This window comes from Leptosomus discolor, chromosome 23 (genome assembly GCF_034619465.1).
Source record: "Leptosomus discolor isolate bLepDis1 chromosome 23, bLepDis1.hap2, whole genome shotgun sequence".
Taxonomy (NCBI): domain Eukaryota; kingdom Metazoa; phylum Chordata; class Aves; order Leptosomiformes; family Leptosomidae; genus Leptosomus; species Leptosomus discolor.
In genome coordinates this window covers 3,684,449-3,709,073 of record NC_141413.1, presented here as the reverse complement: position 1 = coordinate 3,709,073, position 24,625 = coordinate 3,684,449, and the positions used below count along the sequence as shown (strand labels likewise).

Sequence of the window (24,625 nt, the reverse complement as noted above, 5' to 3'; positions counted from 1 at the left end):
CCTAGACCTGGAGAGATTTCCTCTGAAGACTCGTGCATAAGAGATGATTTTGGAGCTTTGGTCTATCCCTCACCTCCCAAGTCCCTCACACGTTTATCACTAACTGCTCATGCACCACACATGCTGCTAAAGAAAACAGCACTTGCCCAAAACCACTGCATTGCAAAAAGAGGTTAACAGTAACACTACATCATCATTTTAAGGTTAGGGGTTAAGGTGCAGAAGTAGGTTATCAGCTACGACACTCAAGCATTTTGAAGCACTTGAGACCTTTTTCTTGGCAACTGTGGCAAATACTTCAGATTCACGTTGAAAGTGCGGTTCCAGAAGGACCTGTGCTCCTACAGCTTCCTCAAAAGCAGCAACTTTGTTGGTAAGCAGCAGACAGCAAGCACAGTCCACCTTTTTCAGCAAGGTGTGACGGAGAGGAAGGGAAGGAGGACCCAACAGAAGGCTGAAATTCTCACTTGGCAGCATCAGACAGCCCAGAACAGCGATGCTGTTCAGCACAGCCCAGGAAGGGACCAAGCCATCAAGCACCTGGACTGCAGCCAACCCTGCCTAACGAAGGCCTTCTAATGGATTTCAGAGTTTTCTTTCACCTACCACGCAGCATTAGCGGTGGAAGAGGGGCCTGTTCGCAGAAGCCGATGGGTGTCTTTATGGGTTGCAGCAGTAAGGACGGGTGCGGCCCGGCTCTCGCTGTCTGCCTGGTCCCCGCTGCACTGAACAAGCAGGTTTTGCTTAGACAAGTCACCCAGCACTCATCTGAACTCTGATGGGTTTTCACAGCATCGTGCTGAAATTAATACACTTTCTTTAGCTTTTAACTACCTTGTTGAGAGCTTCTCCCCACCGGTTAACCCTTCCTCCTTGCACACTACATGTCTACAACTTCACCACCTCGTCAGCCTCAAGGACTACTTTCAGCTTCCGGAGCCTCAGACCACAACCAATTTCTCCCTCGTCATTCCAATCCAACTCCCAACTTTGCTAAATCTGGGCAAAGTTGAAAGGAAATAGATCAAAGACAAATTGACAAGCAATTATTATGAAGCACTGCCAGATGCACATTACAGGGCCATTTACTTCTATTTTCAGTGAAGAGCAAAGCAAGACAACCCCTCCAACGGCCAGGAACTGCCAGCTCTAATGCACTACGCCAGCTCCAATGCACTATGCCAGCTCCAACACCACAGCCAGACATGCCAGGATTTGTGCAACTCCAAGGCAACCAAGGTCAGCTCAAGAGCCTCCACTGCCTCAGGTGAAGTTAGATAGCTGTGCCACACGTGGCCAGGGAGGCTGGGTCACACACAAGGCAGAGCTCAGAAGCAAAATAATCCAGGCACCAGGAACATCCTCACGTCTTTGCTGGTAGAGCCTTTTTTCCAAAGCAAAAGGCAAGACACCAGTCTGGGCTTCAGATGCAATAGAGCAAATAAATCCAGAGGCTTTGCAAGCACCAGAAGGGAGAGAAGCAAGAACTAAGCCTGAGAGTCAGCTCAGGAGACAGTTCTTCCTTGCATTTGTAAACAAGTGCCTGTGATTTAAAGTTCTGAAGGAAATTCAACTCCTTTGCCATACAAGCCAGCAGAAGCTAAAATACCACCCTCATTCTAAGACTAGGAGGCTATTTATATGCTCATCCTTAAGACATATTAACATTGTTGAACAGGGAGCTTGCAGTCAGTATTGCAATCACTGTCAGCTTAGAGCCAGCAACTGTCTCTTGGGAAACATCGGTGCCTTTTGCACTTAGGCCTGCATCGACCTCTACAACAGCATGGGGACATGGTTATCTTGCTACACTCTTCTGGCCTGACTGTTGTTCTTGCTAACTGGTTTTAGGATAAGCTGAGGAAAAAAAAAAAAGGAAAGTTAATTCCAGTCAATACAGATGCCAGAGCAATTTTTGTGCAGGTTTGTGTCAATGCACTGGGCAGTTTCCAGCGCTGGTAGTTGTATTTTCAGCCCTTCTGTAATTTCAGCAGGATGCAGAACTCTTCACAGACAGGCAAGCACTTCTAAACCAGGTAAAACCAGCCGCCCAAAGCTGCATGTGATCCCCTCTCTTAGCTCCTCACAAGGTAAGCAGATAGCACTCTGCTGCATTTCAGTGCTCCATGTGTACTGCAAGCCTGGAATCCTCTTGCAACCAGCAAGCCAGCCACGCCGATCTGCAAACGAGCACAAGATGCTACTTCGAGCAAGCTGCACTAACTAACACTGCGGGGAGGAAGTTTACAGAGAAACAGGTTGCTCCTTCCATCACCCTTTTGTGACAAGCTCTTCCAGCGCTGCCTTTCACTGGTGACCCCAGAAATCAGCCAAGCTCTGTAAGTGCGGCTACAGCAGAGGAACTCTACGCTGAACACCGCACACCTTACCCCACTGCACACCTCACCCTTGATGGGCACAACTGCCCTCCGGCATGGGGTCTCCTGGAGAAACAGACCCACGCTGTCCTTCTGGGACAGCACCGTCGGTGGTGGTGGTGGTGGAAACCATCAGAAACAGCCTGTCCTGAGAACTCCCTTCCTACGAACACCATTACTGTATCTTCACAGGCAACCGCTCACTCGGCTGTTGGAGCTGCGTTTCAGTCCTGCTTCAGACCTCCAAGCGCACGCTATCGGATAACTACTTAAACAGCGGAGAAGAAAACAAGGTATTACTGCAGGCAGGTTTTGTGCCTGCCAGACAACGGGTCCCCACAACAAGGCTGTTTTGCTCATGCTGAGCCAAAATAAAGCAAGTTCAACCACAGCCAGAGAGCGCTTGAAGCACCAGCTCAACAGACCGCTTCACCCAAGTTAATCACAGCCCACAGGACAACCGGCTGGACTCTGCCCTGCACACACAGAGCAAAGCAAGTTAGATTTCACGGGATCCGCAGGACCAAAGGCCTTTTCACAGGCCATTAGTGTTCCCAAAACATACTGCGTTTTCTGCATCACCCTGCCATGCTGTCCACCACCCCCTACAAGAGGCAGCAGGTACGCTAACCAAACAGGAATAGCTTCATCCAAACACAGTCGGGCAGAACACCTCCTTCTAAAATCCACGCTGAAAGTATGTCCCCAGAGATGTTAAATGCTGTTTGCACAGGAGCAAATGAGACATGTAGCGTGATGATCTCCCAGCTGCATGTTTGAGCTCTGCAATAACAGCTACAAAAACATCTCCACCGCATGGATGTGTCGTCCCTCTGCAAACATTTTCAAGTTTTGTCTTAGATCACCGCCCTCATTTTTTTCCAAGGCTATGTCGGATGACCCAAAAGCAGTCAGGTTTGAGGGGGAGGAATCGCCTTTCTTTTCAGTCAAGTTACTCAAATCATTGGGCTTGAAAGAGCCAACTCTCAAATCACCAATTCACACTTCAAAGCAAAAATAATAAAAATATCACTGCTTCGTTTTGGATTTTCTCCATCACCCTTCTACAAACAAATTAACAATATCTGGAATTACCACAGCTCCTGATAAACGTTCTGGATGCCACTAATAACTTTATTCATCAGGGGTGAAATTCTTTTCTGAGCTGGACAAACAATGCATGTGGTTTTCCACTGAATTGTTTCCAGCTTTCTGTGCCTTAGCTCTACCTCGTCCACCTCAAAGCTCTGTGTGCCAGACAGCCCACCGTGCTTTAGTACTGAAGCTGAGGGGACAGCCAAGTGCTTTTCAGATATCCCCAACAACTGCCCTCGGAATATTTTGCCTCCAGGGACAGCCAGCAAGGCATTTTAAGCTCCGATTGTGCTAGCAAGCACTTAATTTTAAGTGCTTTGCCGAACCAGGCACAAAGCCACTCCTCATTTGCACAATCTGAACACTTACCAATTCTTATCCATCAAGAATTATGTCATATTTTGCCTTATCTCACAAGCCAGAAGAACTTCCTTAGCATTTACTTTCCTAAGTACAAGGGCCAGGCTCACTGCCTCTTTTATTTCCCCCCCCCCCCTCCTGCCCAAGTCAGGATGCTGTGAATCCAGTTACAGGAAAATCTTATCAACTCCCCTGCACAGGGTGTCTCAGCTCACCATTCCCAAAGCTTTACTCAAACGTAGTTCCCGGCACTTATTTTCACACAGCCGTAGCCCCAACCAGCTGACAGATGCTGCACATTGCCCGTCACTGGACATCATCACCTGGCAACACCAGAACCATTTTCTCTCTGCTGCTGTACTGAGAAAGCCTTCCTGCCCCTCTGACGCCTCTAGCTGGCATAACACACAGTCATTTAACAAAAAGAAGCTTTTCCCTAGTTGTGTATACACAATAGTCATTCCTCCCACCCCAAACTATTCTATGATATGGGTTTTAATCATAAAGAACCAAAGCATTGGGGAGTCTTTTCTAGGGACAGAGACCGCTTCAGCAAACCTCAACTTTGGAGTCACTTACCCTTGCCCACAAAGAAAAAAGGCCAAGAAAAACACTTTGGGCAGAGTTAAGCAATACAATAATCTGTAATTATTTTAGACAACAGCCAAGTTCAGCTAAGGTTAGCATCAAGCTCTGCAAGCACATCAGGGAAAAGCACTCAGATGTGCCAGTTCTGCTCTCCTACAGCTCTTAGTGCCACTTTTCAACAAAGAATAACCCAGTCTCGGTTCTCCCCCGCTATAAACCAAGGATGCAGATGGAAATGACTCATCTGCAGGACAGGGAAAACCACCAAGGTGCCCTGGGATTCTTTCCTTAGACCACACTGGGGCTGCTGAGCTGCAGAGACCTTCAGAAAAACTGCCCGTTACTGCCAGAAAGGGTTGCTGTGCATCACAACGGGAGTCTCGCTGTCAAGAGGAGGCTCACCCCGCAGCTCCTATAAAAAGCACCACATGGTCCCAAGAATACAGCGATAACGGGGATAAAAGCAAAGGGCAACAGTCCCTTACTGGTCAGGTCTCTCGTGTGAAGATCTTGTGTTACCCTCCACACAGGCAAATATTTGCTGGTTAACTCTAATATGGGCTCTTTAATTATAGGTCACTGGTCAACTACGAACGGCATTAGGATTATAGTCCTGTTTTTGTTGGTATTAATCCACACTAATATATTCTTTCTGCTATCTTTTATTCCATTCTTCCACTGCCCAGCAGGAGGGTACTCCTGCAGCATACCTCTAAAACCCGCACCATTTCAAATCCCATTTTTCCCCCTTTGATGCAACTTCTCCATCGCTTCTGAGCTCTGCTTCCAGGGCAGGATATTTCACTCCAAAATAAGCCTTCTGTTCCAATATTACCCCTTCTCATTACCAAATGCACCCACAAACTGGGATCAGTGTTGTGAAGCGTTCTGCTTTGATACATAACAAGGAATTGGAATGGTCAGGATCACTGCACATCGTTTTTCCCGCTTTATGAAGCATCTACACCACCTTTAGACAGGGACGTCAGATAACACCTTGAAAGAAAAATACAACTCCCTCAGGATTTGTTTTTAAAACGGTTCAAGATTTAATTAAGAAGCCACAGTAATGAGGCAGACTGTGATAGTGCTGTAACATCCAAGATCACAGCCATAACAAAGAAAGTAAAGACAACACTGGTACAATCTATGATCTACTGAGTTCAACCTGGGATGTTATCTCTGCTCCCACCTTCCTGGAGATGGAGATTGTGAGAAACACAAGCAATTTGCAAATATCCTCTGTTCTGTAAGTCACAGTCTTAAAAAGGATGCTACTAGGGTAGGAAAACCTGCGATTAACAAAAAAAAGGCAAAAAAATCAAGAACCTGGCCAAAGAACACATGGGTCAACATGACAACATACTGCTCCTAGCAGCAGTATGAAGCAAAGGCCCCGATTACACAGCTCGTGTCCCTGAGCTCTGCTTCGCAGACGTGAGCTCTGCAGGCTGTCTCCAGCAAGCAAATTTGTGCTGGAAGGGCACCTTTAGGTGTCCAACCAGGGCAAGTCCAGAAAAGACCCCTCAAACCGCAGCATCCCATCGTGAGAAATAGCAGCAAGTCATCCTCACAGGACAGGACTGCAGGTTCACCCAGAAACCCCTCAGTACATTCTGGGTACGGCACAACTTATTACCATCGAGAAAACACATTTTTTAGAAGTTTCCCAGTACTGCCAGGTATGACAAAGGGCCCCAACTGTTGCCAAGAATCCAGTCTTAAAAGTGAACATTAGAACTGTTACTCACAAGCTTGCTTTGGTCTGGTGAAAGATTAATCACCGATACAGTCAAACAGCATTTCCTACACCCTCAGCTTTTTTAGAAGGCAGTGGGAGGTAGTCTGCTACTATAGAGCCTGCAAGCAAAGGGGCACTTCAGTTTCCCCTGAGCGAAGACACCAGACTCACTGCAGCCAAACAGACAACTGCAGGATCACTAGCATGGCCTCCAGTATCTTCTTCCTTTTTCGTGGTCATCTCCACCTAAGCAGCATCCCAAAAGGCGAGCGCTTTGGGCCTTCGAACCTCTCTCCTTCTCCCCTCAGTGGTTTTATAGCTTTATGGATAACGTACAAAATCTGCATCAAAAAAAAAGAGGATTTTATTCTTGCCCCAGGGAAGTCGAATGGAGGTAGGTTGAGGATGACAAGATTAACAGACAGAGGGAGGCTTTCTCCAGCCTGATTTCACCCGCTCCAAATTGCAGTAGGATGCTGGTGCGCAACACAGGACTGCCCCACTGGAAAAGCGTGGCCCTGTGTCACTGCGTCACTGTCTGGCACAGGATTTCACCTGACTCAGCCTCTCGCTTACAGCCAGGCCTGACAATGCCCACAGCCACTCCTGACGCGTCTGTCTAACCTGTCCTTTAACTACTCTGCTGACACATTCCCCACATGCTCTTGAGCTAAGGTTTGTACCTGGGGCAGCGTTACCCTTACCCTCAGGAAGTCTCACCGAATTCCTCACTGACTCGATTTCAACCCCAGATTCTTACCCTACGTGCCACAGCCATCAACAAGCTACTGCCGGTCTTTTCTCCACGACCTCCTGCACGGCTGGAGGTGTGCTCTCCAGAGTGCCTTTTCCAGATTACCTAGCACAAAAAGACTAAAAAGACTTGAAGCAGCGGTGGTTGTACTAATGTTCTCCTTTGTGTTTGTATTTTGTTGTTTTATTACTCCATGTTGGAGCATTCATCATGACACTTGGGGTTTGGGATTTAATTAAATGCCTATGACTCACTCTCCCACCCAATTCCATAATCCTCTGGTTACATTAGGGTATTTACATGTTATTTCATATCCATATAAGCAAAGATTATTCACCGTCAAGTTGCACGCACAGAAAACACACGGCCTATCCTAAAGGCACAGGCTTGCATCACGCCTCAGGAGTACGTGGACATAATTGGTGTTTGTTTCCCACAACCCAGGCTACAAAACTAGGATTTTCTTTACCTAGGCTAAGCTGTGTCAACAGCTTGTAAGCTCAAGCACAAAGCAGTGACAGGGTGCGCTCAGCCACCCGCCGAAACGGAACAGGCTCACACACAGAAACCCACGGCTGTAAGTGCGACTGGAGTGACTTTCTGAAGGCAGCGATGAGAACAGAGAAGCAAAACGCAGGACACGCTGCAGACCACAGAGCAAGCAGTCGCCTCTGGAACCAGGAAGGCCTGAATATGCATCTCCTGGTCTTACTACATCCAAGTTCCTCTAACTCCAATCACTATGTGCGTTTGTGTGTGTTATAACCAAAGAGTCCCGTTCCAAACAAGAACAAAACAAAACCCTTATCCTCTGCCAACAGGCTCTCCAGCTGAGAACAGCAGATAATAACGCTAAACTAAACAGGTCTCCTCTCAGCTAAGATTTTCTACCTCAAAGGAAATAACAAGCTTTACTTAGCTGGTTTTTGTTTTGGTTTGGTTTTTTAAGTCACTTGACTTATGCTAAAGCATAACAGTGCCAAGTTTAAGGGACTACTTCAATCTAAAAGGCCTGCACCAGCATCTCCGAGAGCAGTATTTGGAGCAAGTTATTAAGGTGAACTCTACACATCAGGAATACAAACCCCTGGTCTCTGCAGGGAAGAAAGCAGGATCTCTGTACAGTACTGCAGGGGTTCTCCTTCAGCTCGAGGGCTCTAGAACACAAAGCCACAAGTCCTTCTAGTCCGTGCAGGCCTAATAGCTATGAAGCAAATGAGACCACAGACAACAAAGTACCACGCTTCCTTTCATGCACAGGAGCAATCCCTGGGAAGCTCCCCATGCTCATTTCCAAGAAGAAAGATACAGCTCTCAGTGTCTTACCTTACCATATTCACCTGTACAGCCAGTTAAACACCATTAAAACAAAACAAAAATCAGTGAGATTCTGGCTGGTTTACTAAGCTTTCAGTTGTGGCTTAGTCTGTTCCTTTGAGCTGCTTCCATTGCCCCTAAACTGCAATTTAGAAGGCTTCATACTGGAGTGGAGATAGAACTGCTCTGGGAAACTTTTCAAATCAGATCTTGAAACATCAACCGCCAATTAAATAGTCTGAACATCTAAGAGTTATCTTGAGGGCAAAGAAAGAAAAGCAAACCACTAACTCCAGCTGAAAGAGCTTTGTCTGTGTAAGTAGCAATGGTGACAATCACTCAAATTTCATCCGTGTTCTGACCACTTTAAGCGGCTGTAGGAGCGAACCAGAGCTTCAGAACTGTGGGGAAAGTAGATAGCAGCTAGATAAAGCATAAAGGACACCTAGTATTATGAGATAGGAAACCTGAAACAGGCACAAATATCAGGAGAATCAGCTGAAACCTGCATCTCCCCAGATGAGATACTAAGCAGGTGGAAAATCGGCTAGGCAGGTATACTTGCGACAAGATCAGGAATTTAATAGCGATCATACTCTAAAGAAGATTGTAACAGTGACACAACTGCAAAAAGTCAAGAGAGCTCCAAGTCAAATCGAACTTACAGGAAATGCAGCTTCTCATTTTATAAATATTTCTAGTGATACTTTAACTAAAGCAACTACACAAGGAACACGGACACAGGTTGTGTGTCAAGCCATCCAAGGATTGCATCCTCCTGGCGCAGGACAAACTCTTGAAGAACATTCAAGCATTGCTGAGCAGCAGCCCCATAAAAATCACCAACTCGCCTTCTCTCCTTGCAGAGCGAGCACAGGTCTGGTCCTACAGCCAGGGGAAAGCCGTGCTGGGAAATCAAGGTAGATTCTGTGTTCACCTGGTTCATATTCACATCAACACCAGTTCCGAGCAGAGCAGCTCATAAACTCACACTCGGTCCTCTGGTCCACACAGCCAGCCTGCGGTGGAGAGAATTACACACGCAGCCCTACAGCTCCAGAGGTCCCAAGGTTTAGGCGTGAGGCTCGGCACTCTTCCACCAACGATAACCGTTCCAAGCAGCAAGAAATTCTCCATGCAGCTCACATTTAAGCTGGAAAAGTTTGCTGTCCACAAAGGAAATCTGCACATAGGAGCAATACAGTTTTCTACGACTTGAAAGAAGAGGAGCCTCCATTGCTGGCCAGCCACGATCCGTTAGGCAGCTTCACGCTGAGCAAGTCCGCTGGGCACAGAGAGCCCTGCACCTGCGCCAGCTTTGTGCCGGATACAAAATGCAACTGCTGCACAACTGATTTAGGCGAGGGGAGGGGGGAGAGAAAAAAAGGACCAAAAAAACCCCAAACCTAGTTAGAAAGTTATCTCCAGAGTCACGCGCGTCCATTAGACAACACACACCATCACAGCAAAGATCTGCATCCAACACTGAAAAAAGCCCAGGGCGTGCAGGCGAAGCCCTGCTTTTTAGAAACTCCTCTCGCTACCAACTCAAGAAAGCAGCAGCTCCCCCAGCTCCAGCTGCAGCGCTGCTTAAGCTCTAGTCTTTAAATACCACCAGACAAACTCTAATAGAACATCCAGCACATCTACCAGAGCACAGGACTGCTCCCCAGGTGAAACAAAGGCTCAAGCTCACGTAGAGCTCACGGGTCGGACTCACAGCAAGAGTAAAGCAGGGACATAGTTAGCCCTACACAGATTTACCATAGCTGAGAATCCTAATGTGATTATCCAATATTACCAACATAATTACAGGGCTCTCGCTTAGTGTCATTGCTGCAATATCTAGGCCATGACAAGACAGATTTAGATTTACAGGCTCCACCCTCTTCTGGGCACTTTTTAAATAGGCAGGACGTCATAGTTAATGTCAGCGTGGCAGTCACGGCCACGAGTGCCTAAACTGTGCAAAATAATGCAATCAGACACATCACCCAAGAAAAAGCAGAAGCACAGTCCTTGCCTCTCCTAATTTTAGGAAAGCAGACTGGTTGGCTAGGGATTGTTGAGGTTTTTTGGGGTGAACATTCAGTTTATTAGCTGTGATGCTCACAACTACAAACAGCCACAAAATATTTACATAGTCACAGGCTTTTTCACTGCATTGATGACATGGAAAAAAGCTTAACTGCCTCCTCGTCACTTCTCTAGGGTTTATTTTGATAGGTCTCATTTAAGGCTGTGTAGCTTCATGTCTTTGCATTTTTCAGGACCTTGTCTCATTACAGATCTTTCACTCTCCCCTAGTCGATAGCCCTTCAACTCCCAGCCAACTCCACGGAGAAAGTCAAAAAAGGAAACTGTAAATCACAATACAGCAGAGAAAGGAGAGGAGGTAAATAACAAAAAAAAGGGGGACAGGGGGAGTAAATTATTCTCTGCTGTGCAACAGCATATTAGAAGCCTAAAATAATCAATGGGCAAGATTCATCCTGTGCATTTACTCTGCATTCCCTTTTCAAAAGCTCCAGTTCAAGGGCAGCGATAGCTTGTCACACTACCCATCCACCAAGAACGCCGTCAGAACATAGCCCAGACACCTTAATTCAAGGGTATTAAAGTCTCACAGTATTTGTGACAGCAATTTCATAACAAATAGCAGCTCACTAAAGGCTACGGAACTGTACTGGCCTTCACAGCAGGAAGCACGTTTAGACGTTCACGTGGGTAGATTTGCTAGGCATGTGCTCCACTTTACAGTCTTGTGCAGCCACTCAATTCCTCCCTGACAGGCAGGCTTGGAAACCCAAAGCTGATGGAGCAGTGTTTTATTACTATGCAGCAAGATGCACTGCCTCCAAGTCGATTACTTGGCAAAGCAGACTCAGTCCCTCTCTATTGTGACAATTTTAGTCCTTGAACTTCCACTGTAAGACTGAAAAAGAAAAATAAATTAACAGGTCATGAATAACTCACAGCTTAAAAAAAAAAAAATCATTTGTTATCAGTCGGCCCTCTAAAAAGCACGTTTCAGCTGCCATTATTCAAGCAGCTGCTAACAGCATCTGAGACCTCCTTCATCTCCAAGTGAAATTAGCAATGGCACAAACATGCTGCAGAGCACGACTGGTTTTGAGTGAACAGGACTGGAACTGCAAAGCCAGCAAGAAGCTGCAGCAATCGCATGCAGCTGAAAAGCTTCACTGGAAAAGCGAGGAAGCGGTGAATCACGTCGACAGGAGAGGAGAGAAAAAACAAAACTAGTTGAGCAGAGAGCAGGTTGTAGCTGGAGCTGTTGAGGAAGGAGAAAGCAAGATTAAACTGGCCAGGGCTGGGACTGGTTTTTAACTGGACTTGCTTGCAAGGGCCAGCCAGAGTGGGCTTACTGGAGACCGTAAGCGCTATGGTAACAGCAAACTCCATTTGGGAAGCAATTATGCAAGGTTCCAAAGAGAGCTCATGGCAACAGCCAAGTTAGACATTTAGGAATTTTGATTACTACGGTAGCACCCAGACACCCCTACCGAGCAAAGCAGCATGAAAAACACAAGAGAAACCCTAATACAGGCATTCTAAGAAAAGCTCAAGCTTACAGCTAACACGATACTGTAAGAGCTTCACAACAGTGTGTGGAGGTTTGTTTCAAACAAGTTTCTTCTGCCCACACCCAGGAATCCAGATTTCAACCTTTCTGGGTCTCCCATGTAACTACAGGTATACTCTTGAGCCACAGAAGTGCCATCTCACTGAGTAATAGGAAAACACAACTTCAGGATTCCGTAATATTCCTCTAGAAGAGTATATGCTAATTGGACCCTGAAGACAGCACTGAACTTTTCAACGTCTCAGTACATGCCAAGCATGGAGAGAGGTATCTACTACCCCACCAGCCAGCTCCCAGGGAATTCAAACCACTAAGTACAGTCAGGAGCACACAGTATCCATGATTCAGCACAGGGAAAAAAATTAAAAACAGAAATCAAAAAAAAATCAGCCCTCCGTGAAGCAGGGCTTTGAGTTTTTCCACATACACCAAGGTGAGAAAGCAGAGAGATATGAATACACAGATGCCTGTCTGTTCATTTGTCAGCTGTCCAGAAACAGGAAAGGGTTGCAGGGGTCCAGAACCTGCAGTCTTGTGATTGTTACTCATAAGCCCCATAATTATTATGGATTTAATTCACCAGCTCAAATGAACTTACATTATTGCTTGAGAATTCCAGCGTACATATAATATATTGATATATGCATTTCTAGCCTGCTTGGTAGCAGAAAAAGCTTTAAAGGTATAACCTAAGAGCTTCTTGTGTTGTTTTAAAACAAAAGCAAAAGGTAGAAAACCACCATCTGTCCCACTCCAAAAATAGCACCATTTTAACTTAAAAAAAAAAAATCCAATACATATTTAATCCTGTCACATGTTCTGTTGAATGCTGTGTGAGCAAGGTTGGGTTTGTGTGTTTCCTGTGGTCTCCGAATAACATCAGATCTTTAGAAGCTAAGTGTGTCAGTTATCATGTCATGATCAGCTGCAGGATTACAGCTGCTTGCACCTCGTGATGGGTCTTTCTGACTACGTCTGCTTAGGCGGCAGCACACGAGCGTGTTTGGGTACCGAAGGCAAATGTTGAGCCTCAGCAGGCACAGGCAAGGGCAGCCAGACATCTCCCAGGAGTATGGACAGTCTTTGTTCTGTGTTTGCATTATGTGACACAGGGCCCTAGTCCATGATAAAAAGTTCCACGATACTATGGTGACATGAATATTAATGACAGTGTGGTTAAAACACCAGACAAGGAGGTACATTTGCATTTAATACAAGGCTTTGTCACTGCTTTCCTACACAGCCCTTATCAAATCGCTACATCTTCGTGGGCTTCAGTTTCTCATTTGTAAAATAATTTGATAGGCCTTTCTTCCACCATCTGTTGGTCTGCTTTGCAGCGGGGAACAACCACCATGCACAGAACCACAAGTTGTATAACAACCAGTTCACAGGGGTCTTCATGTTCGCTGGAGAGCAGAGACAGCGCAACGGTTCAAACTACAACTGATACTGGGGTATAGAAACAGAAAGGTGAACTCACACTCACCTATCTAAGTACATCTTCTAACTCAAAAGCAGCAGGTAAAGGCCAAAAGAAAGGCTCTGATTTGCAGCAGAAATTTTCTTGCCAGAAAGGTGCACTCCAGGCATCCCAGGACGGAGTGTGACCCCAGTCTGTGCTGCCCCTTCCCTTTCTTTCTGCCGCACTGTCCCTCCTTCATCCTTTGCCACCCCACAATCCACATATCAGTGCTTGGCGATGCATTTTTTTTTAAATTTCCTTACAAACATTTGATGTGTGGCCAGCAGGTCGAGGGAAGTGATTCTACCCCTCTGCTCTGCCCTTGTGAGACCTCACCTGGAATACTGCATCCAGCTCTGAGCCCCCAGCACAAGACAGACATGGAGCTGCTGGAGCAAGTCCAGAGATGGTCAGAGGGTTGGAACACCTTTCCTACCAGGACAGGCTTGTTCAGCCTGGAAAAGAGAAGGCTCCGGGGAGACCTTAGAGCAGCCTTCCAGTACCTGAAGGGGCCTACAAGCAGGCTGGGGAGGGCCTTGTTACAAGGGCCTGCAGTGACAGGAGGAGGGGTAACGGTTGGAAGCTGGGAGAGGGCAGGTTTAGACTAGATACCAGGAAGAAGTTCTTCACCCTGAGGGTGCTGAGACACTGGAACAGGTTGCCTAAGGAAGCTGTGGATGCTCCATCCCTGGATGTGTTCAAGACCAGGGTGGATGGAGCCTCAAGCAAACTGGTCTAGTGGGAGGTGTCCCTGCCACGGCAGGGGGTTGGAACTAGATGATCTGAGGGCCCTTCCAACCAAAACCGTTCTGTGATTCTATGATAATCAATAAAAAAGAACAAACATGAGAACCAGCAGGATCTCACCAACTGACAACTGGGGATGGCTTCTTGTGTCATCTCACGTCGACTGCCTTGCGAGAGGGCTGTCACGAACACGCAGCCACCAAAGGGCCCAAGTCAGAACACTCCCAACTCTGCAAGCAGCACTTGCCGAAATTCCTGGGGAATACTCAGTGCCCATCAGCTGGCGTCCACGTCACCTGCTTCCCAACACGGTCACCAGTATCCTGCTGACACTACCTGCACTCCAAGGGGGAAATACGGCACAGAGGCGTCGGATGAGTTTAGCAGGTACCTCTCACTTGTGCAAGTTGCCAAACAGGACATTTGTGGAACTATTCAAAGGGATCCTACAAAGAGAGAACCTTTCCACCCAGGCACTGAGCCATCCTTGCTTACCTCTGCTTATCTCCTGCCCTTACCTCAGTCTCTCCCCTAAAGAGACAGGGCACTGCCTCTTCCCTCATCATCATTGCCAACATCTCCCGCCTGTCTGTGCTGAACCCCAGAGGGCTGGCTGTTCCTTGTTACCCACCTACTCTACACACCACGCGGACGCTTGCCTAACAAGAGGTGCGACAGTATCTGGGGTGAACAAGAAAGGCCGGTGTGCCAGCACACGAGTGTGTGCGTGCGCACATGTGCTTTCACAGATCCTTCTCCTGACTTAGAAGGGTATTTCCTCTAAGAACTTCACCGTACCTTTCGTGCCACCAATCATTTGTATATCCCCTGCTATTAGACACTTCTTGCCAAAGGTCACGAAGAGAGTTATTAGACCAGAGCCCAAGGGTCAACAGTAGCCACAAATATCTTCACGTGAACACACCGCAGTCATAAGGCAAGGATTTCCTATCGATCCAGCTCGCTCCTCCGAAGCGGCAGCTAAACGCTGGAGAGAAGGTCTTTATTTCTGAAGCACTTCCCAAGTCAGAAGCAATTAATCCTTCAGAGGCTCATGACAGGTAACTAAAGTATCACCGACTTAGCAGGTAGGTCGCGCAGAGAAGGCACATAAAGCAATAGGTCTGCTCCTCTCGCATCAGCACTGGGTTCATTTTAAGTATTTTAAAACACTTTGAAAGTCTTGAGTTTTATATCACTCTCACTCCCACAACAACCGAGTAGCTTCCCCGTACAATCCAGGATAGGAGTGAAGTCACAAAAGCCGGTATACCACATCAAACCAAGGGTTCCTCTCGCTTACTGTGGTGCTTTGAATAGAAACTGATGTTCAGGGAAAGCCTGCAGGAACCAGGCCACACCGTACTTCCCATGGAGCACCCTGCACTCCTTCGAGAGACAAGCTCAGTTTATTTTACTGCTGCCATCAGAGTTGTGCAGCAAAAGCACACGTCAACCTGGCAAGCACCATTTAGCTTACAGAAGTAAAGGAGACACGAGCTAAGAAATCATCCGAATCACAGCTACGCATTATTGAGAACTTCAGAAGACCACGTATTTTACCATCACACCCCCGAGAGCAGCATGCCAGATTGCTTTTTAAGTTCACACAGGCACATTTTGGGGTCACCTTCCTATTATAGCCCTACGAACACCAAATAGGAAGCAAAACCAGCACGCTCCTAACCGTGAATGAGTGAAGACCAGATCTAGCTGTCCTCATCACAGCACCAGCTAGCTTCCCGCTCAGCTGTGGGGTGGATGTGCACGCACTCAACATCTCTGCTTGGGGAACTCAGCTGCTGATGGCTTTTTTATTTTTAATCTGAGATCACCCGTCACTGGTACGTAATTTGTTTCTGCAAAACCATGAAGCAAACCAGATGCTCTGAGCATCTTGTTCCAAAAAAAGTCTTTAATCCAATCCTGTGACACATGGCCCGGGGTCCTGATGTCAGCATGGGTTCTGCCATAAAGCAAGCGTAAATTTATGCCCAAATCACAAATGTGCCAAGAGCACGCCCATTTAAAACGCACAGAGGCAGCATTTGAGAGAAAACACAGACTGCAATTAACGCACTCAATCTGGAAGGCCAGAGATCAATTCCTGACTTGGCCACACACACTCTGCATTGCTTCACCTTCGTATCTCAGTATATTATTTCCCAGCAGCCCTAAAAGGAACGGAAGGACACTTTCATAGACTGTGCCAGGGCTCAGATACTCTGGCAACAGGGTAGTGAGAGCTCCTCGCGTTAGAGGGGCTGCAGCGGCACTCCTCTGCTTTCATTCTACTGCATCATACTGTAGGCAGCTAACAATAGCCTTCAGGGCACTTAGTGGCAATTCCTGGACCTCCTACAAAAGGAGAAAAGGAGAGTTTCCATCATGATAAGAAGCCACAAATAAGAGAGAGTTACCTTGCAACTGTGTTTCACTTAAGCCTTTCCAAATCTTTTCCTTGTGCTTGTAAATCACGGTCGGTATTGTTCCTATGTTCATAAACGTACAGCAGCCACTATCTGATTGAAGGAGGTACGTTTCCAGTATGTTACCACCACAAGGACATCTGCACTCCCTCCTATCTAAGGAAGAAGGCATCCTTTCCTGGGAAACTTATTTATTCAGTTACCTCTCATTATCAAAAGAGAACTCCTCCGTAAACCAGTTTGCTTATGGCACGTTTCTCCTCAGAGACTTCCTGTCTCCTTCCACATGTGAAACACGAGTAAACACTTACTTGGTACGAATGAAGGCAATTTGGTTGTGACTTTCCAGAAGAGCAGCAGCAAGTCCTGCAGCTGGCAAGTCACTGTTCCAACAGGCACAGCCTCAGTCTGTCCAAATCACTATTTTCACTGAAAAAAAGTCACCTTCAAAGGAAGCAGCTCTCAAAGCAAGTGTGCAGTGCCGAGTCAGTTCTGACCCCTTATTAGCCATGATTAATGCAGGTGGGTGAGCTTGGAAGGCAGCAAGTGCTAAACCCAAAGTGGATTCCAGCTTGTCTTCGGCACATTTATAACTTACCACCTGCTCTCTTCAACTGCTGACAAGCTCCTGTACGAACGGGAGAAGGCCCACGACACAATAACAACTTCATGGCAGTACATGTTCCCCTCAGATCCAAAAATGTCAATGCTGGTGTTGCAACCAGAGGTTAGTAGCCTGTATGTATAAAACACCCAAGTTCGATAGTTAAACCCTGTCTTTTCCCCAGCCAGAAACCCCAAACTAAGCTTTCTTATACCAACAACTTCATAAGGCTGTTGCAGGAGCGCCCGAATTAGAAACTATTTTATTTCAAACACAGAAGGCTCTTGCCTGGGAAGACGACTGCAGAAAACTCGTCCTCCCATGCCCGCACTGGGCTCACACTACCATTAAATATGCTTTTAGCTTCTATAGCTGTTACGTAAGAAACCAGCCACCCCCGTGTGCAATCCCAGACCCATTCTCTGACGTGTTGCATAAAGCTCACAAGTGAGGCTAGACAACGCGAGTCTGGGCTATACAACTCCTTACACAGTTAAACCCACTAACACCTCCTTTTCCTTCCCAATTACACCCAGGGAAACGGCACACACTCTGCCCCACCAAAATCTGCGCTGCTAAAAGCACCAAGGCACTTGGGATAGCTTGACATTTACCAAATCACTCACTTGGTATTCCTCACCAGTTTGCCTGGCCTGCACGCTCAAAAACCAGACTACTAAAACACCGAGGAGCCAATGTTCTCCCCAGGAGCACAGAGCGTAGCGTACATGCCCTGCCTCACAAGGTACACAGGGAAAGTAATGGGGAAAAAAAAAAATAAAAATCACATGTCCCACTCCAAGAGGAGAAATAGTTTAATTCCTAATCCAAATGTCACTGGTCAGCTGATCAGCAGCTGGCACTTGGCAGAAGCTAGAAGGCAATAACTGACAGAATACACTTCAAAGTGATGTCTTGAACCCAACCACACTGGAATTGGGTTGAGGAACAAGCAGATGTGCAAAATTTACCTCAGATGGGGTTTGTTTGAATGGGAAGTTATTTCAGAAGCAGCTCACGTGTAATATTAGTGATTTCAGGTTACGGTGCTGCAGGAAAGGGAGCGCTGAGGGTAAGCGAGGCAGGGATCAGCAGACGTCCTCTGCCATTAGCCCCACCACACAGTTGGGCAGCTCAGGGGACCACCTTCCCCCACCGGGCACAGGTTGTGCATTCACAGCCTTACCAAGCTCTTCATGCACGTTTTGGCCTGCACATCTGCTAAAGAAAATGACAATGAAACCTTCCCACAGCATCTGTCTTTTCAAAACAGAGTAAAAAATATAGCTGGCAAATTTAAGCTAATTTTGCATTGGTTTATAATGTCTACCACTAAATGCTTTGAAAGAGACATTAGCTAACAACACAGACAGGAATGTAGCTGACCAAAAAACACAGTGCCATATCTGACAATTATTAAACCCGAATCCCCCAACTTACACAGTTTAAGGGGAGAAAACCACAAGTAGCACCTTCAGAAAAAGACTACTAATCGAAAAAGTAACTTTTCACAGACCTGAAGAAATGCAGCCTCTATCTTTTGCTAGAAGGAGACCAAGACAAACCAAATCCTAGCTCAAACACGCACCCCATCAACGCTTACATGCCTTGGATCATTTCAGCACACTCTTACAAAACCCCAAGTGCCCAGGGTAACACAAAACACAGCCCCTGAAAACTGGGCATTGGGGCAGGCACCTTGTTTGGTTTAGCTCAGAGGAGTACATGTGGCTTGTGGTACTTCGCCACACACGCACATCCCACAAACTCCTCAGCAGATTTCTGATTTCTGGCAACATCCTTCTAAAGGTTTCTGCTGCTCTGGTCCTCACCAGAGGGACACCTCCAGTGTGGGCTTCTGAGGTGGTTTTTTTGTTGTTGTTCCCTACACACAGGCAAAACCAAAAAGCAGCATCCAATTTGATCACAGTTTTGTTCCTTTTCAAAAACAAAATGGTAAGATAGCAGCCTGACCCACCCACACGATCAAATGCCTCACCTCCGCTCCCAGAAACGCCATCACCTTAAAGTCAGCAACAACCTCCCTCAGCCCATACTGGAGCACCAGGATGATGATGCCGATTTTAACCCTGGCCTTGCAGGACTCCAAGGCCGGCAGCGCTGATCTCCCACAGCAATTAATCCTCATGCAAACTTTAGGGGAAATTTTCAAGAGATTATTCACGCTGTGATATGGATTAGAGCAAGACAACCACAAAGACTCAACTAAGAATCACCTATTGCAATATACTGTTTGCAAGAAAATACTGATTCACCAGTATTACACCATCACAGACAAACAATCGTTCCAGTTCCTTCTATATTACTCCCATCTACTTACTTCCAAAAGCAAGAAATGTTCCTCCCCACCCAGAAAGTGAGTATCCAGACACAACTATTTTTAAGGGGGTGAGGAGAGTACCCAACCACAGCGGATATTTTGGGGATCTACGCAAGAGACTGCGAGCACAGGCAGACATCTGCCATCTGGCATGCTCCACAGTGCCTGCATTGAGGACTCCCATCCCAGGCCAGGGAGCAGTCAGCAGCAGCAGGGTTGCTCAGCAGAATTGAGGGTGACCAGTCACAGCTTTGACAGCTAAATCCCAACACTTTAATTCCAAAAGTTCTGGTTCAACCAGCTCCTCAGGCTTGCAACTCAAGTCTCCCCCACACCATCCATCATCATTTCAGAGACTCTTTCTTTTAAGCCACTTTTACATCTCATTTCTTTTCTAGGCTTCACATGCTGCATCAAAACACAAGCCTCTCCTCTCCCTTCTAAAGCAACAGGGATGAGAGGTGTTTCTTTCCCAGACAGGATACTCCTCCTCCAAAGCGCTTCCCAGGGGACTTTTCCTTTTAGCAGAAATAGCCAAGACTTCACAAGTTGCCTTTTCACCGCTGCTGAACCATCAAAATTCACTGCAGATACAAAAGCGTTTTCCAGCTGAGGATTCAGACGTCAGTAGTGCAGGAACCAGGTTGCCAGAGAACTCCCCAGGTCTCCAGCTGAGTCAGTGAAAAGCTGCTGTTTACCAGCACTTGGGGAGCACACGCAGCTACACCAAAAAGCAGAAGCATGCAAAGCTGCAGCGCTTCTGACCCGCACTGACTCCCTGGATGGCCTACCTTCCCTAGAAAGGCAACGGCATTTCCACCCCTCTGTTCCCATCAAAAAGCAACAGCCTGCAAACCTACAAGCCCCCTTGCTCTCGTCCCCTTGGAGACTTCGCTCACCACGCAGAAGGACTTCAGACTGCCCGCACCAGGAGTCCGACTGCGAGGAAAATGCCTGCGTAGCACATTTCACCAAAACAACTTCCTCTGCCTCACAGCGTGGGCCAGCAGGAGAACATAGCACCTATTTTACAGGCCTGCTGCACCTTGCTTGGCCTGTGCGTGCAGATCTAAGAGCTGTAGCCATCCCGGAGGCCAGGCAAGAAAGCAGGAGCCAGGGCAAAGCCCTCTGAAGGAGCAGCTCCTCCGGGACAGGAGGGGAAGGCGCTTCCCCCACGCAATCTGTGCTACCACCTCGCACCTTTGGTGGCTGCAGCTTAGGCCTGCAGAGCAGGAGACAGCCCAGTGACACACAGGCTTGCTTCCTGGTGCTGTCAGCACCGGCGCAGAACCTGCCAACAGATTATTCATCAGCAAAAAAAGCCTCTGTTTCCCCATGTTACCAGGATGAGGCCAACCTGCATTAAAAAAAAAAGGACTGTGACAGCTTCTCAGGTTTAGCTCCTACAGTTCCTAAGCTTCTCGGGCCAAAAGGGCCTTGAAATATCACCCAAGGCAAACCTACATTGCAAATTCCAAGCCAGGAAAAAAAGAAAAAAAATCACTATAGTTACTAGTTGAAAGAGTGGGTTTGGTGTTCCTCTCAGCTCAGCATGCAGCAGAACACATCAGAAACCATGTCTGAAAGATGGTCACGGATCTATTTTCCTGTAGACTGTGGTGACATTTCACAAACCTGACCGCACACAGCGTACACAAGAGCCCCTTTTCCATTTTAGGGTTCTTTCTGTAAAAGCCAACACAGGCCCTCCCACTCAGCTCTCACACAGCAGCTACCCCCTCCTTCGCAATTACAAGATCAAAACAAAACACTGTTTTGACTGAAACTGCAAAGGATGCTGTGCAGGAGATGGACCAGGAGCAGGTCTAAGGAGGCCAACATCTCTCTGAAGGTCGAGGCTAAGGTTACCAGCCAGAGCCATCCATAAGGTCCCTTATAGCCCAAACAAACGAAATGTAAAACGATAGTTAAAGCAGCAGTGCTGGTTACAATTTTGTAAATACCACCAGCAGCTTGCTGCACTGCAAGGACTGTACATATAAGTGAGTTTTATAACCCCTACTGCTCATTTTTAGTTCTTTAATTGTTTTATTTGGAAAGAAAAACCTCACGCAATTGGGATTACTGCTTCCCCTGCAGAAAACCCACACAAACAGAAACCCCTCACCCCAGATCACAGCCAGCTCTATTCAGCCTACCTATGTGCATGACATTCCTACAAGGAACTTACTCCAGTGTTTTATTCCTCTCTGCTTAAGGTAGGAAAGGAGGCAACTGGCTGAAGAAAGTTAGAGTGAAGGCCACTGCTTCTTTTATTTACAACACCTTGTTCTGCATCAAAACATTTAAAACCCCCCCCCCCCCCAAAAAAAAAACCCAACAAAACAAACCCAAACCAAATCCAGCAAACCCACACTGGGGTTACACATACGAAGACCAGAAATGTCAGCTTGCAGATGCCACTGGATTGCAAGTCTGTCAAGGACAATGAAATATTCGGGGATCCAGGAACAGAAGGGGAGGCGGGAGTGCATGGGAAAGGCCAAAGCCTCCCTTTCCAGCTTTGTGAGGGAAAAGGGGAGGAAAAAGAAGCAAAGGCAGAGCGCTCTGTAGAAGGCACCAGGGTCTTACCTTCCGCCAGCACCTCGTCCACCGTCACCTGGTGCCGGCCGATGCTGAACACCCTGCCGATGTAGCCGCTGCCCGGGCCACCGCTGCCGCCGCCACCGCCGCTGGTGCCCGATCCGGGGCCAGAGCCGCCCTGCTCCCGACGCGAGTCGAAAAACTTCTTCATTTCTCAGGAGGCAGCAGCTGCCTGGTTATGGGGGCGATGCTATTGGTTAAGGTCCCAAGCCCCCTCCTTGTTCCTCCTGCGGCCCGGCCGAGGCCGGTGAGGGGAGCCCCGGGGCCGCTCGCCGTGGGGGGCCAAGCAGAGCAGGCGCGCTGTCCTCCGGGGATTCACACCTGCACAGGGGGGATAACGGGAGGGGAGAGGCGGTTATCCCCACGGCACGGCCTGGGCCCCCGCAGCCCGCTCAGGGGAGCCCGGGCTGACGGCAGGGCCCCCCGCCAGGTACCTCTCTGCGGGCGGGGGGTGCCTCCATGCACCCCGCACCGCGGCGCCCAGGGCCGGCCGGCCTGCCCGCAGCCCCACCGGCTGCCCGCGGCGGGTCACGGCGGGGGCCGCCTGCCGGCAGGGCCCGGGGCCCGCATCGCTGCCTGGCGGAGCTCCCGGCGGCCACCGAGCCCGTCAGGGACCGAGCCCGTCGCCGCCGCCGCCGCCGCCCCCCGCCGGCCCCATCCGACCAGGAAATGGGTTGTCACAGGAAGTCCCGGCTGCCGGCGGCAGCGCCGCCCCCGCCAGCCCGGAGGACTCGGCCCGGCCCCTCCGCCACCACCGGTGCAGCCACCCGGGAGTGCGGCCGTCACCCCCCGCCCCACAGCGCGGCGGAGAGGCGAATGCCCTTTGGCGGGGGAATTGGGGGGGGGGGGGGGATAGGCGGAATGGCGGCAGTCGGCCCCGCCGCGCGGCACGCTGGGAGCGGTAGTTCGCGTCCACCCGGCGGCACCGGTTGCGCCGCCGCGGCAGGGACTACAACTCCCGGCATGCAGCGCGGCCCCGCCCGGGCCGGGAGGGGGAGGAAAGGGGGGCGCGGGCGGGGGGCGCCGTTTTGGCGGGGCCGTGAGGGGGCTGTGGAGAGAGACCGCGGAGCCGGGGTTTCCCCTCAGTCCGCCGGCGGGAACGGGGTCTCTGGCGGCCCCAGGGAGAGCGGAGGGGGCCCGGGGGCCATTGCTTCCCCTTGCCGGGAGGGCCGGGCACAGAAATCCTGTCAGCGAGGGGTCTCGCCCGTCGACGGTTGTTTACATTTATTTTCGAAATAGTGCGCGTAAACTTTACATTTTCGTGTCATAATAAAATAATAATAATAATAGCCTCCTGTTGTGACATCATGGGCTTGGCCTGAAGTACCACGTTTGTCTTCACACGGGCCCTGCTAGCGCCCGGTTCAAGAGCCTCAAATAAAACTAAAAAGAAAGCAGGGAAAGCCCCAGCCCTCAAAACTCGTTGGGAGCTTTAAACCTAGCGGTTGGTTTTGCAGAGCCTGCACCTTGGATCCACTATTAAATTACATCTTTCTCCTCCCCGCCCCAGTACCTCACGCAGCTTGCGGCGAGATGCTCATAAGCAGCAGCCTGGCTCATCTGAAAAGCCCAAAGCCCTTTGGTCTGGCTTCAGAGAAGTTCAATTTAGCTCGAATCTCGTGAAATTTCCTTTAAATGCACTTTGGGTTCTTTTCAACCATTTTCTTTTTTTTTTCCCCTCAGAAATCAGGAGCTTTCTCCAGCCTATGGCGTCCGCAGCAGCCAACTCCTCTCCTTTCCACGTGTGTTAACAGGGAAGGCCAGAGCTGGGATTTCAAACGGCAGAGGGAAATACTAAAATGGCAAAAATCAGTTTTCTCAGCCTGCAACCCAGAACACGGAACCCTGAGGAGTGCATGGCCGCCAGGGGAATGCCTCCATGACAGCACCGCTCTCCTTCCTCCCCTCCGACTGAGGCAGAAGAGGAAACCAGGGCACACTCGCATTTTCCCGATGACTATTATTTCCTGTATTATGGCAATAACCACAGTCATCCTGCTGACAAGCTCCTGTCCCAAGCGGGTAGGCTAGGCAGGCCCTGCTTACTGCGGGATGGCAAAAATATTTACACGTAGCCCAGCACTTCTTTTTCCTGCATTGCTTTTGGGCACAGGCTTCCAACAACGCCAACAAGACTGTTGTAAACAGACCTAATTGGGTTCCCCCTCCGCAATGTTTGAAGACTTTTAAGATGCATATGGCTCTCGGAATAGGCAAGTAAAATTGCTGGTGATATTTAGCATGTCGGATACTTTTAGCGCGTCACTGTACAGTTGCTTTTCTGCTGAGCCCCTGTGTCTCTTCATTACAGTTAACGCTACGCTTCTTCCATCATCCTTGCTCTCAGCAGTTCTTGCAGGTAAGGGTCTACCGGCCCACCCTGCAGACCTCAAAGTCCTCCATTCATCCCTAGTTTGTAGGGTGCTGCAGAGCGGCTCCTATCTGCACCTCATTTCCAAGTGTCATCTACAAGACACCCTAAATCCACTCAGCCAGAACGGCAATCGTTTCAACCAGCCAGCTAACACAAGTGTGAAGGCAGTCCTTTTTCTTTTAGCAGGCTTTAATCTCCAGTAAACCTTGCTCAGCTTGGTTTGG

At 48.5% G+C, this 24,625-nt stretch overlaps 1 protein-coding gene across 8 annotated transcripts in view; it reads right to left on the bottom strand.

Annotated features, from left to right (window-relative positions):
* The window catches only part of AAK1 (AP2 associated kinase 1), an 81,388-nt gene extending 59,210 nt beyond the window's left edge, over nt 1-22,178 (bottom strand). For all 8 annotated transcript variants that reach the window (XM_086477286.1, XM_086477281.1, XM_086477284.1 and 5 more), the window contains exon 1: nt 22,016-22,178. In XM_086477286.1, the coding sequence (XP_086333412.1) occupies nt 22,016-22,178 (163 nt within the window). The remainder of the gene's footprint in view (nt 1-22,015) is intronic.
* Nucleotides 22,179-24,625: the final 2,447 nt, after the last annotated feature.